The 12832-nt window shown below is 58.3% G+C and overlaps 4 protein-coding genes across 6 annotated transcripts in view; 3 read left to right on the top strand and 1 right to left on the bottom strand.

Annotated features, from left to right (window-relative positions):
• The window catches only part of HOXC10 (homeobox C10), a 106371-nt gene that overhangs the window by 18743 nt on the left and 74796 nt on the right, over positions 1-12832 (top strand). The window lies entirely within an intron of this gene.
• Positions 1-12832, top strand: part of HOXC4 (homeobox C4) — a 59866-nt gene that overhangs the window by 9070 nt on the left and 37964 nt on the right. The window lies entirely within an intron of this gene.
• LOC144296714 (uncharacterized) lies at positions 1561-5527 on the bottom strand. Of its 2 annotated transcripts, none has more exons than XR_013363709.1 (3): positions 5025-5527; positions 2708-3238; positions 1561-2296 (listed from the first exon to the last, which is right to left on the bottom strand). XR_013363709.1 is itself a non-coding variant. In XM_077869782.1 (3 exons), exons 1-3 carry the CDS (start codon positions 5367-5369, stop codon positions 1739-1741), a joined length of 1182 nt encoding a protein of 393 aa, XP_077725908.1. In that variant the 5' UTR covers positions 5370-5527; the 3' UTR covers positions 1561-1738. The 2 variants fall into 2 exon arrangements, 1 of the variants encoding a protein (XP_077725908.1); XM_077869782.1 differs by having other exon boundaries at positions 2708-2986.
• HOXC8 (homeobox C8) lies at positions 5580-7937 on the top strand. Its single transcript, XM_077869781.1, has 2 exons — positions 5580-6069; positions 7503-7937. The coding sequence occupies exons 1-2, from the start codon at positions 5634-5636 to the stop codon at positions 7793-7795; spliced, it is 729 nt and encodes a 242-aa protein (XP_077725907.1). The 5' UTR covers positions 5580-5633; the 3' UTR covers positions 7796-7937.

Genomic DNA, 12832 nt, shown 5'->3' with positions numbered 1-12832 from the left:
TGCCTGCCTGCATTGGTGCTTCGAGGGATGGCTGGGAGGGAGGGAGGGAGTGCGGTGAGCGGTGAGTGGTGAGGAAGAAGGCTGAGCAGGCCTCAGGGAGCAGAAGAGTCTCTGGGGACTGTGTTCCGAGTAAAGGAAGGGGGAGAGGGACAGAGAGAGGAAGGTAGAGGGAAGGGGAGAAGGAAGCAGGGAGAGGAGGAAGAAGAAGGAAGGAAGGGAGAGGGAGGAAGGAGAAAGATGGCAAAAGCAGTACAATCCTCATTAGGTTTAGTTTCAACTTCTCTGTGCATTCTCAGCTTTTCTCTTCGCTCTCCTCCGAGTTCTCTTTTCTCCTCCGCCCCCCTCTCTCTCTGTCTCTCTCTGTCTCTCTCTCTGTCTCTCTCCCTGTCTGGTATTTAGTTTGCATGTTGGTTTGGGGGTAACAGGGTGATGCTTGCTGAGTGGCTGCAGCCTTTCTGGGGGATGACATGGCCAAGGCCTAAGGCAGCTGGTCAGGGATTAGCCCAGAGTGGGGTGTTCCCTGGCGGTGGTGGGACCCCAGGCTCAAGGGTAGGGGCCGGGTGTGTGCCACAGCCCGTTGGTCAGTTGCACTGCACCCCAGCGCCTGCCCCAGCCCCGGCAGTTTTCATCCGCTAATCAGAAGCAGACACAAGCTGCTGGGTATGCCTCGGCCCGGCGCCCCCTTTCTCGGAAATCCCCCAATCTGGAAACTATTAAACTCAGACGGCTTGAAATATAGCGCTTTAATATCTCAGGCTGCCCATTCTGGCGAGGGATGCAGGGTGTTGTTCTGAGTACTTGGGGAATACCACCGTAAAAGAAAATAACTGGGGATCCCAGTCTTTCTGGAGCTTCCTCCATCGCATGGCCTTCCAGGATTGGTGAGGCACTTGGAGGGACCAGCCCCTTCCCCATCATTTGAATCTCCTACCCCCTCCTTCCATTCAGCAGGCCAATTTCGGGGGCTAGAGGAAGGCTGGAAGGCAGGGACGTTTTGCTGGGATGATCTTTGAGGGGGACGGTCAAAAGTCGCAAACACTGGTTTTCCCAGTGGCTGAAGCACCTTCTCCTCTTGCCCACTGCAGAGACCTCCTCCCTGATTCCAGAAGCAGTTGTTTTCTTGGCCCTTTCGCAAGGTGCTTTGCCAGTACTTTATTCTCTTTTCTCGGTCCTCACACACCCCACCCCCTTGGCCATTTTGCTCTCCTGGGGCCCTGGCCTCAGTTCCGCTCCAGGACCCACTCCCCCCCAGGTCCTGACTGCCTCCTGACTGCGGGGACTCAGGCTTTTCTCCCAGCCCAGGCTCCGAGGCGGCGTTTCCGGGCTTCCACCCCGCCCCTGCTCCAAGGCCCTGTCGCCTCCCCTTGTCCATCAGCGCGGCCTGCTTCCTGCAGCCGCCCGCCTGCCCGCCCGCCCAAGCCGGCCCTGCTTGGGGCAGGAAGGAGGGCCGCAGTGCTCGGGGCTCCAAGGGCCCTGGCGAGAGCGTGGGATCCAGAACAGGCCCACCCGGCCCCAGCCCAAGCCCACTGTTCGGTTCCAGCTCAGCCTCCGGCCTGCAGGTCAGGATTGGATTCCATTTTTTATTTATTACAATTTGTGAACTAAAACCACAACACAGCACACATCCCGAGAAAGAAACGAAAGCTGGGGTGGGGTGGGGAGAGGGGCTAGCAAACGCCCTCCTGCCCTAATCTTCCCTCCCACCTCTCCTCTGCTCCTTTGTCAGAATCACAAAACCCTAAAGGTTGTTCCACTTGGGAAGGCAGCGGATAGGTACATTTCCGCAGCCCCGAAATGCCACTTTTATGGCGCTGTTTGTCTCCCTACGCTGGATTCTGAATGGGGCTGAACAAAACAGCAGCGCGGAGCTGGCTAGACGTCTGGGCTTAATTGTTTTATGGTTTAAATAAGGTGGACACTCTTTCCTTTGAAATCGGATTATAGGAATGTTTTGTCTATGGCCCACGGAGAACAGGACCTCACTGGCTGGGAGAGAGAGGTGGAGAGAGAGAGAGAGAGTGCGTGAGTGAGAGAGAGAGGGAGAGAGAGAGGGATGGGCTACAAACCAGGGGGCCAACAGTCGGGAGAAGTCAGAGTCCCACCCCAAAGTCCTGCAGACGGCGGAATAGGCGGTGCGGAGCCAGCGGCAGGGTAAGAGGAGCGAGGAGTTTAGGGTGCGCGCCGCGGGTGGAGGCCTCGGGAGCCTCGGGGCGTGCATCTGCTTGAGCTGAGGTGTTCCGAGCCCAGAAATGCGCCTGAGTAGGGGGCAGATCGCGGCAGCTCCTTGGCACAGCGTCTCTCGATGCGGGAAGGGAGGGTGACAAAAAGAGAAAAGAGCGTGAAACCGTTGACAAGGCTTATCTGGAGACCTTGGGAAGCTAAAAGGACGGCGGTCCCCGGGGGAGCTCCCTACTGGGGACCCCCCCCCCCCGTGGCGCGCCCGCTTGGAGACTCCTGCCTCTGACCTCCCACCTTGGGGGCCAAGGCGGGGACCTGCTCGCCCCGGCCGCGGGCCCTGGCGGGGCCGCGCTGCGTGGGGGCGAGCGGACGCGAGGTGGCGCTGTTGCTCAATGTTAGAGGCGGCGGCGGGGCCCGGGCGGCCCGGCCGCGCTGACATCGGAGGCCGGCGCCCGCGAGCCGCCGAGGAGGCCCCGCGCCCGGCCCGGCCCGGCCCGGCCCGCCGCTGCGAGCAAAGCCATCCTCTCACCTGCGAGGTGCAAACAAATCGCGCGTGGCGGCGGGACACGGGCCCCGGCTCGGGCCGCAGGCTCCTGGGGCTCGGGAGCGCGGGCGTCGAAACCCGCCGCTGGCGAAGGCGATAAGGAAGGCGATAAGCGCCGAGCAGGCCGCGCGTGATTGACACAAGAAGGCAGGATGACCCGGACAGACGAACCGAAATCCGTGGTACCGAGGAGGGCGGAGCAGGCCCGGGGAGGCCGGGGACGCCCCGGCGAGGGTGGCTGCTCGGGGTTCCTCCATCTCCAAGCTCCCGGAGCCGCATCAACCAGACACGTGGAAAAGAAAAAAAAATAATCATAATCATAATCATGAAAAGGAGAATCAAATGAAAAAAAAAAAAAACCAAGAAAAGGCAAGGGACACCCTTCCCAAAACAAAACAAACAAAAAAAGGAGGGGGGGGAAATCGAGTCCAGCCGGGGGATTCAGGACTGGTGGGCTCTCAGAGCAGACGGTGGTGGCGGCACACTCGGGACAGTCGCATTCCAAGACACAAAGGCCTGTAAGAATAGCTCTGTGGCAGGGTTTTCGCTGGACCATAAAATGTCGAGATATCCCCCCCACACACACCCTCTAAAAGATAAGGCGCAGGCCCCACAGCGGGTCTGGCCTGCCGAGCCTCCTCTTTCCAGGCAGGGAAGGGAAAATATTTATGACAGTCCCCAGTGACCCAGATGCTGGGAGCCCAGAGCCTATCGGGTTCAGCTTGGTACTCTGAGCAGAGGAGGATCAGAGAAGGCAGGGGCTGGAAGCAAGGCTGGAGCCTGCTGTGCTGGTGGAGGAGGCCCCCTCCCCCCCCCACATGCCCCCTCCCAGCTGTCCTGGACCCCAGGGAGGCCTGCAGCCCTGGCGCAGCCCTCCTCTGGCCCTCCCCTCCTGCTGCTCCAGGGCCAGAGTTCTGGACGTTGCAGAGTTTGGGCAGACCCTAAGTCAGGTGGAGGTGGGTTCCTCCAAATTCAAGGGATCCTGGAAGTGTCTTTTGCTGAGGCACCCTTGAATCTCCTTTGTGAATTTGACTGACAGGGGCCATTTTCCCAGAGATTATTTAGATGATATAGGAACTGGGCATGGGCGGGGGCAGGGGGGTGGTGTTGTTCTACACCATACTTTCCTGCCCTGCCATTCCTTCATCCATCCCCAGGGCTGGGCTCCTGATGGGGAAGGAAAGATCTGGTTTTCTAACAGCCTCCTTCCTCATCCAAACCTGAAAGCCCAGGATGTGGAAAGAAAATAGGCAGCAAAATTTTTCGTGATGCAAAAAGCTAAAGACGCAGGCGTGTCCGTCAGGTATTATTTCCCTGCGTGCCTGGGTGCACGGTGCCCGTGAGGGGAGAGGGGTGCTTCCAGGCATGCATGACAGTTGGGGGAGTCTGCATGCGACGCCGTCTCAGGGTGGAAGGTAGCCCATCCAGGACGTGTGTATCCTGAATGTGCCCCACTACTGCCCTGTGTGTAACGGCCTCAGCCACCGTGGAAGGGGAGGACCGGAAAAAATCATTCTCTAATTCCTCTTTCTCATTCGTATGCACACAGCACACGTAGTATTCACAGCCCTCTCACTTTCTCCTTTTTCCCTCTGTCTGTGTTAAGCCCCACATAACCGTGCACACTTATGGCCAGAGAAGGGTGTTGATGGACTGAGGTTCTTTTATCCGTTAGAATTACCTTGAATTCACCTAGTCTCTCGGGGATGGGCGAGGAACCCCCTAGAGAAACTGTGGGTAAATATTTAAAGAGTGTCTGTTGACAGTTCCCATCCACATCCCGGCCTGGGCAGCCTGCCTGGGGAAGCAGGGGGTGCGGCGGAGCCAAGGGGCCCCTCCAGGCCCAGCTGGCATTTCCTATGGGGTTAGAGTACGCGGGGACGAGTAAGAGGCCTGCTGCAGATAGGAATAGTCTCCGAGAGGGAGCAGCCCGGATCAGCCCAGCCAAAGGCCGGGGACCCGCCGGCTGCCCTGTCCTCTGTCCCCATCCACTGCTTTGCTGTCAGCACCCCTGGCCAAGCTTGGAGGCAGGAGCCGGTGTGTGAAGGGGCGTGTGAGCGCCCCCACCTCCGCCCGCCTCCTCTGCCCACAGCAGGCAGGCACCGAGTCTTAGGGGTGGGGGCAGGAGGGGCAGGAGACCCCCCGGAGGGCTGCAGGGAGGGGGGCTGCTGTGCTGCTGCGCTCGCCCCTTGGGAGTCCCAGACCTGAGGACCCCCTGGGGAGCCCATCTCTGGGGATAGGGGCCCTGCTCCGGCACGCCCGGCGGCGGGGGAGGGGGAGGGGGAGGGGGAGGGTCTCGTACCTGTTGAGGTAACCTGAGTTGACCCGCGGGCTCAGGTGTCTGGGTCCGAGGGCAGGCGAGGCGGGAGGGGGCTGGGGAGAGGCACCTTGGGCTGTGAGCGCGCACCTTGGAGAGGCCGCCCCCGCCCGAGCCGGGGCTGGCTCCCCCCACACCACACCCCCGCCCTCGCGCCCTCCCCTCCCCTCCCCTTCCTCGCGGTCCCCCAGCCCTGAACCCCTCAAGCCCCGCCGGCTCTGCCTCTCCCTCTCCCTCTCCCTCTCCCTCTCGCTCTCGCTCTCGCTCTCGCTCTCGCTCGCTCTCCCTCCTCTCCCTCTCCCTCTCTCTCTCCCTCTCGCCTGTCTTCATGTCGTGGATTGATGAACGCGAATCGCGTGTAAGCGCCGCCGCCGCCGGAGCCGGAGGAATTCGCCCGGGCTGTTAGAGCGAGGCGCCAAGTGCGGGAGCGCGAGCTGCACGCCGAGCCCGAGCCCGGAGCGCAGCGCGGCCCGCGGAGCCCAGCCCGGTGCGGGGCGCGGAGGGCGCGGAGGGCGCGGGGGGCGCGGGGGCGCGGGCGCGGGCCGGGCGGGAGCGGCGGCCGCAGGGGAGGGGCGGCGGGTTCATGTGCCCAGCATGAGCTCCTACTTCGTCAACCCCCTGTTCTCCAAGTACAAAGGCGGCGAGTCCCTGGAGCCGGCCTACTACGACTGCCGCTTCCCGCAGGGCGTGGGCCGCAGCCCCGCGCTCGTGTACGGGCCCGGCGGCTCGGCGCCCGGCTTCCAGCACGCCTCGCACCACGTCCAGGACTTCTTCCACCACGGCGCCTCGGGCATCTCCAGCCCGGGCTACCAGCAGAACCCGTGCTCGCTGAGCTGCCACGGAGACGCCTCCAAATTCTATGGCTACGAGGCGCTCCCCAGACAGTCCCTTTATGGGGCCCAGCAAGAGGCGAGCGTGGTGCAATATCCCGACTGTAAATCCTCCGCCAACACTAACAGTAGCGAAGGACAAGGCCACTTAAATCAAAACTCGTCTCCCAGCCTCATGTTTCCATGGATGAGACCCCACGGTGAGAAGCCTTTTCTCTTTCCCCCTCGGTCGCCCGCGCTCCGGGGTCTTCCCCCCCTCCCTCGCCTCCTTTCTTGTCTGCCCTCGTCCTCTCCCCTCCTGGCTTTGGGGTCTCTCCGGCCCCACCCCCGGCCCGAGTGGGTTTCTGGAGGTGGGGAGGGTCAGCTGGGGGTGGGGCTCGGGGCTCGCCTGGGGTCCGCGGGCGCCGGGGGTGAAGGTGGTGGCCGGGCGCAGAGGCTTTCCGATCCTGCCCTCCACCTCCCACCTCCCACCTCCCACCTCCCACCTCCGGGGCCGGCTGTCTGTCTGCCTGTCTCCCTCTCCGTCCCCGCCTCTGGCCACCTCTGAGGTCGGAGTTGGGGAGGCGGCTGGCCAGGGGCCCGAGCACCCTGAGGCTATCAGCCTCTGGAGCAAAGCAGCCTCTCCACAAGGCAGAAAGCCTCAGTCCCCACAACAGTGGCCAGGCTGTCTTGGGGACAAGGGGGACCTCTGTTTCCCTCCCCTACCTGGACCTCAGGGTGACAGGACCCCCAAGGACAGGTGCCCCGGCTCTCTGGGGGTACCCACCGCCCCCTCGCAGACAACTAGCCTCAAGGCCACCACCCCAACTTTGCTTTACTTCCCGCAGTTGGAGAGAAGAGAGGGAGCCAGGGAGGAGAGAAGAGAGGGCAGGGGAGGAGAGGGGCCATGCAGATTAGAGGGCTCAGGGGTCCAGAGGACCCAAGCCGAGCTGTCCCCAGTCAAAGGTTTGTGGGCTTTGCCTGACACCTTCAGAGTGGCTCAGGCCATGAGCCCCTCCAGGGGTGGCCCCTCCTGGCCCAATTTCGAAGTAAAAGGGGAAGCGAGAAAGCGACAAGTTCCAGCGGGGATGGCCCGTGATTTATTTGCTGGTCTCCAGTTAGCAATCAGGCCAAGCAGTGATACATTCCAGGAGATCAATTATTTTTCTTCCTGGCAAGGCACTAGGCAGGCAGATCGAGGAGGGGGCAGTGAGCAGAGCCCCTCTTCTTCACCCCCAGACCTTTTTCCTTTCTTTTGGAAACAGACTCTGTCCCCAGCCCTGCTCACCAAATGCCACTCTGCACTTGTAAACAAAGCTGCAAGGGCCAGTTTCCTGAGACTGCAGGCCTGGGGTGGGTGGGGGACTCTGCAGTGCTCCTCCGGGCCCCTGCCATCCCCGGGTTTCCTGATAGACCCCAGTCCCTGCCCCCACCCCCACCCCACCTCCCAAGGTGAAGCTAAACCAAAACAAGCCCCCAAACTTTCCTGCCCTTGCCTGCTTCCCTGCTCCTGCCTTGTCTTCAGGAGGGAGGGAGGGGAACTGGGGAGACCATGGAAGGGGGGGGAAACTTTAGGGGAGAAAGGAGAAAGAGTGTCAGGGGAAAGCCAAGCCCCCTCCCAGACATAACCAGATTGGGGTTCTATTCTGTCCAGCTCCGGGGCGGCGCAGCGGAAGGCAAACTTACAGCCGGTATCAGACCTTGGAACTAGAAAAGGAGTTTCTCTTTAATCCTTATTTGACACGAAAGCGCCGGATTGAAGTCTCTCATGCCCTGGGACTGACTGAGAGACAAGTGAAGATCTGGTTCCAGAACCGAAGGATGAAGTGGAAAAAGGAGAACAACAAGGATAAACTGCCCGGAGCCCGAGATGAAGAGAAGGTGGAGGAAGAAGGAAACGAGGAAGAGGAGAAAGAAGAGGAGGAAAAGGAAGAAAACAAGGACTAAGCAAAAAAGAGAGAGATCCCCCCCCCCCCTTAGCAACTCCCTTGAAGTTTCGTTTTATGGTAGCGGATAAATTGAGAAGTTTACGACTGTCATTTGCTTTTATAGAGAATAGAATGACACTCACAACTCTAACTACCTGTCAGATACTTGCAGCTCTGGTTTTATTACCTTTGGACTTCCCTCGATCTTTATTTGTTTGGGGGCTTGAGGGGGGGGGGAGACCGAGACACAGCGAAAAGTTCGGACTCTGTCTCAGTCCTTGCCCCAACACACACACTTGTCCCTACCCCCACCCTTCGGAGTCCTGCCTGGATTTTAAGGTCTGAGACCTGGCCTCTTTGCCCCTCTCTCACCCCTTTCTTGCCACACTCCCACCTCCCTGCTTCTCTGGTATTTATTTTAGAGGGGAGCCCTCTCAAAATGCGGAAGAAGACTTGTGGCTTTGTTTTTATGCTAGGATTAGTGTATTAGATTTCCTTCTTTGCAAAAGAAAGAAAAGTGAGGGAAGGCAGGCAAGGAAAGGGAGATGTTTAAAGAAATTTTTTCAAAATGATAGCAAGGAATATCCCTTCTCCCTCTCTGGGGCTCCCCCACTTAGAAAGACTCCCCCCCCTTGACTTTCTCTAGAAACCTGATGGAAACCTGAAGGAGATGCAGGTCTCTCCCCTCCCCCTCTCCCCACAGGGTAGATAGGAGCCTGCAGTCGCCGCTAAAATCCTACCTAGCCATCCCATGGTCACTCGGGCCCATGCCTTCCTCCCTTTCGCTGTCTGATTTCTGTTGTTGGGCCCAGCTTCCTCTGAGCTGTACTAGTATTAGTGCTCAGAAATCACCATAATCATGAATACGAATGATAATAATAATAATACTGATAATAAATCTTTAACATACTACCTAAAGGGAACCTGCAATAATCTTGAAAAAAATAAAAAAGAAATTTTAAAAAATCCTAATATGCAAGAAAAAAAAAGAGAAAAAATTAAAATTCAAAAAAAAAAAAGAGAGAAACCTCCAACGTATTTTATCACTACCTATAGAAAGAAATCCTGCTTTGAGAGTATTCGTAATGCGGTTTTGTTGTTGTTTGTTGCTGCTTATTTCACTAAGAAAAACCCAACAACTGAGACTGCCTAGCCCGCCGGTCCTGTGCGCTTTTATTGTGCTTCTAACCCCAGTAGAGTAGAACTAAATTGCACTGAATGTATAGTTAACTCTGTCTTGAATTCTCTGTTTATGCAATGTGCTCGAAAGAAAAAAAAACGTTAAAATATATCTATAATAATAATTTTTGGTCATTCGTCTTTATGTCCAGCTATGAATGTAGATTTTGTGTCCCGGCAGCCCTGTTCCTGGTCCAAGTACTTTGTATTGTATACGTGAGTCATAATAAAAAAAAAAAAAGGAGAAAAAAATATTTGAGGCTGGAATGACTTGCTTTTTCTCCAAAGCCCCCCTCCCACCCCCAATCCTCTACTCCTCCTTCCCTCCTTATCCCCTTTCCCCAGCACTGTGGAGAAGGGCTCCGCCACTGATCTGACTTTGAGGTGGGGAACTCACGTGGAGGCGCCTAGGAGTTGAGAGGGCAGGCCTGGGGAGGGAGGGAGGGAAGAAGGGCAGGTGAAAGGTGGGGGAGGTGCAGAGGGGGAGGAGGAAGGGCAGCAGGCTCCCGGGTGCTCTTGGGAGAACCTTGGCTCCAAACAAAATGGGCAAAACATCTAGATGCCAGGATCCCAGTGGGAAGAAAGCGTCTCCCCACTTGCTCACCTTCCTCTTCCTTGGCCTTGGGCTGGGCCCAGACAAAGAATCTGCCCCCACGTCCCTCCCACAGTCAGGCCTCTTTCTTCCAGGGGCTGAGGATGAGGCAGTGGGGTTCTTTCTGAGCTCCACAGTCCCTCACGGTCAACCCTGGGCACCCAGCACCCAGCACGCAGCACCCAGCACTAGAACAGTGACCAGGGTGGGAGGAAGGTGAGGCTCAAGGCAGCCTGGAGGACTTGGCTGGGGAAGATGGCCAAGGGTGGGGGGCGAGGGAGCTTGAGCCTGGGGGAAAGGAAAGGGGAAGGTGAGTGAGTTGGTACACCTAGCAGCCTGGGTCCATGTTCTGAAATTCAGATTCCGTCAGCACAGAGCCATCACTGTCACCCAGGCCGCCAGCATCTACTCCAGCCTCTGTCCTGGCTGTTTCAAGCCGGCTCCCGGCTTCACCTTGGCAATTGGGCAGCCTGCCCTGCCCTGGTAGTGTGGGCCATTGGCCTGGGGGCGAGGAGGATGGGCCTGCTCAGTGGCGGGCCCTCCGTCCCAGCCACAGCAGGGTGAAGGGAGTCTTCATTGGACTCCTCAAATAAGGGGTTGAAGCCTCAGGGACTCAGGGGGCAAAGGGGTCTCTCACTCCTCCCTAGAGGGTCCTAGCCAGGGAAATCTGTTTATGCCAGTGAGATTCTGGTCAAATAATCCCAAATTCCAGAGATACAAGTCATCTGACTCAGTCAGGAGAAGGGGGAAAGGGAAGGAGATGGGATCTTCTGGTCCATAAAACCAGATTCCCCAAAGACTGAAATATTTTTGAGGCCAGATCTCTTTTCCTCTCTCTCTATCTCTCCCTCTCCCTCTGATCAGTGATTTTCCCAGACTTAGACCCAGGCTGACTCTTATTTTGTGTAATTTCACCTGCATCTGGGTCCCTGACTCCCTCAAAAAGTGGTCATGAATACAGGATTGGGTCAGGCATCCTTGATGGGGGCCGAGAGAGGCTGCGGATTTCCGAGCTTAGGCTGCAGGCAGCCGGGAACAGCTTTGAACGGCTCTGGGGGTAAGGGTGGGGGGTCTTTGGAAACCTGGGGTCCCTGCTGCGAGCCTCTGCGCCAGCCAGGTAGCCCCGTTTGCTGCAGGAGGCACGGGCTACCCGCCGGGGAGGCCAGAAGAGAGCATTTGGCTCCGACCTCAGGCCTTCCCACGGGCATCCCTGCCAGACTCCGAGGGTCGGCCGCGGGCCGTTTCATTTTTTATTGTGGAATTATGATTGCTATTAATAAACATCGCTGGCCCCGCCGTAGCCAAGTTGCTTGAACCCTACGCTAAGTGGCTCCGAAGGATCTCGCCGAATTTCCCCCACACCCAGCGCCCCATTCATCCCTGGCCCTGCTCAGCAATGCCCGTGGCCCCGAGCCCGGCGTCGGAGGGCGGGGTGCGTCTGGCGCCCGGCATCGCTAGAGATGCGAAGCCTCGGGTGGGCCAGACCGAGAGAGCTCCCGCCGCCCCTTCCAGCAGCACCCGCTCCCCCACCCCTTCTGCCCACCGCCTCTTTTTTCTCGTTTGGAGAGAAAAGGAGGTAAAACCCGTTTTATGGGGGAACTTAATTGCGAGCGGGATGCGCTCTCTTTAGAAACGCGTCCTCCCAAATGCTCCCGCCGTCCCATTACCGGAATGGGGACCATTCGGCTGCAGCAGATAGGACTTTCTCCCATTCTTTACTTTTTTATTAGCCAATCAAAGTGGCTTCCGAAAGCTATTTGTGATTTGTGAAAAATAGTATCTTTCAAAATGCTGAGTTGAAGCATCTCGCTCATTTCGCCTTGAATTTATTATTCTAATCTCAACCGTAGAGACGGGATAATGCAGCTATTAAGTTGGGGGGCAAATTCGTTTCTCTGGATTTTTTTTTTTTTTTTTAGTTCTCGGCATTTTATCTCCCTCCCCACTTCATTGCAGAGGCCAAGGGAGGTGCGGGCCTGCAGGGGACCTGGGGATGAGGGAGGTAGTGAGTGCTCTGAAGGGCTTTGTGGGGGACCCTAGGATGGGAGAGCGGACTGGCCTCCCCCAGCCTCATCTTCCTCAGATGGGATGCCCCACAGGCTGCCTGCCGGCCGCAGAAAGTTACCTCGCCCCAATTAGACCGAACTCGGGACAGGTTGTGCCACAGACGATCAGTAAAATTTCCGGTGAGCAGCCCGCAGCGCTGTCCCATTCTCCCAGCGGCCCATTGTGAGAAGCTGGGCCAGAGCTCCCTTGTCGTAATTTTTAACTACCTGTTATAAAATTTATGGGTGGGTTTGTAAAAGAAACTAGGTCTCTGCATCCGGCGGAGGGAACTGCTTCCCTTACTGAGGGAGGAAGTTTGGGGAGGGGATGAGGGACCCCCTATTGGTTGGGGTGGGGCACCCAGCCATGGAAGTCCCCTTGCCAGCTCCGTGCGGGATTCAGGGGAGAGCTTTGGGCCTTCAGATCTCGGGCTGGTGGGGAGTGTTGGGCTGCGACTCGGCTGGGCTGCGACTCCTTGTTGGCAAATAGTCTCTATGGGGGGGGGGGATTTATTCTGGGTTTCCCTACATTGAACTCATCGCCAAAATCAGGGGTCTGGAGAAAGGTGGGGGACATCTCTGGTGCTGGGAATTTAGCACAGAAGGCGGAATTAGGGGAAGGATAAGTTTCTTTGTGAGGGGGGGCTCCCCAAGGTGCGTCCCGGTGAGCCAGGCAGCAGAATTTTTCTGAAAACGGCAGGCGGGTGTGGGTCACCTGCCAAGACAGAAAAGGCTTCAAACCACCTTGCACCCGAAAGGGGGAAAGAAGTAGGAACCAAGATCCTGGGCCTTGGTTTTATTTGTAATTCTAGACAGATTGGGAGTAACTGCCATCTGAACCTAGGAGCCGAGGAGACCTGACGCTGGGGATGGTCCTGGAGAGGGGGCAATGGTCCTTTTCTCGGAGAAGGGAGCGTGGGGGTGATAGGCACTTTGGGGGGGTGGAGGCTGCCCGCAGCCCTCACCCCTGCCGGCCTGCGCAGCGGCCCAGGGAGCGTCCCAGCCCCGCGGCTGCAGACCTCGGCCCGCGGCCGGCTACGGGGCCTCCAGCGGCGCGGCCCTCCGGTTCCCGCGGGGCAGAGCGGGGGGCAGAGTGGGGGGCCGCCGGGGCTCCCCGCGGGGACGGGCTAGCTCCCCTGCAAGGAAAAAGGCGGGAGGAGGGAGCGCACCCCGCCTGCGCCCCTGCGCCCGGTGCAGAGCTCGGGTTCCCCCGCATCCCACCCTGATACCCCACTTATTA

Source organism: Canis aureus, chromosome 25 (assembly GCF_053574225.1).
Source record: "Canis aureus isolate CA01 chromosome 25, VMU_Caureus_v.1.0, whole genome shotgun sequence".
Taxonomy (NCBI): Eukaryota; Metazoa; Chordata; class Mammalia; order Carnivora; family Canidae; genus Canis; species Canis aureus.
Note: the sequence above shows the minus strand (reverse complement) of the source record. Positions and strands in the feature narration are given on the sequence as shown.

Coding starts and splice junctions, on each gene's coding strand:
- HOXC8 (XM_077869781.1), top strand. CDS start 5,634: ATGAGCTCCTACTTCGTCAACCCCCTGTTCTCCAAGTACAAAGGCGGC. Junction 6,070..7,502: donor TCCATGGATGAGACCCCACG/GTGAGAAGCCTT, acceptor TATTCTGTCCAG/CTCCGGGGCGGCGCAGCGGA.
- LOC144296714 (XM_077869782.1), bottom strand. CDS start 5,369: ATGAAGACAGGCGAGAGGGAGAGAGAGAGGGAGAGGGAGAGGAGGGAG. Junction 2,987..5,024: donor AACTCAGGTTACCTCAACAG/GTACGAGACCCT, acceptor CGGCTCCGGGAG/CTTGGAGATGGAGGAACCCC. Junction 2,297..2,707: donor GATTTGTTTGCACCTCGCAG/GTGAGAGGATGG, acceptor CCGCATCGAGAG/ACGCTGTGCCAAGGAGCTGC.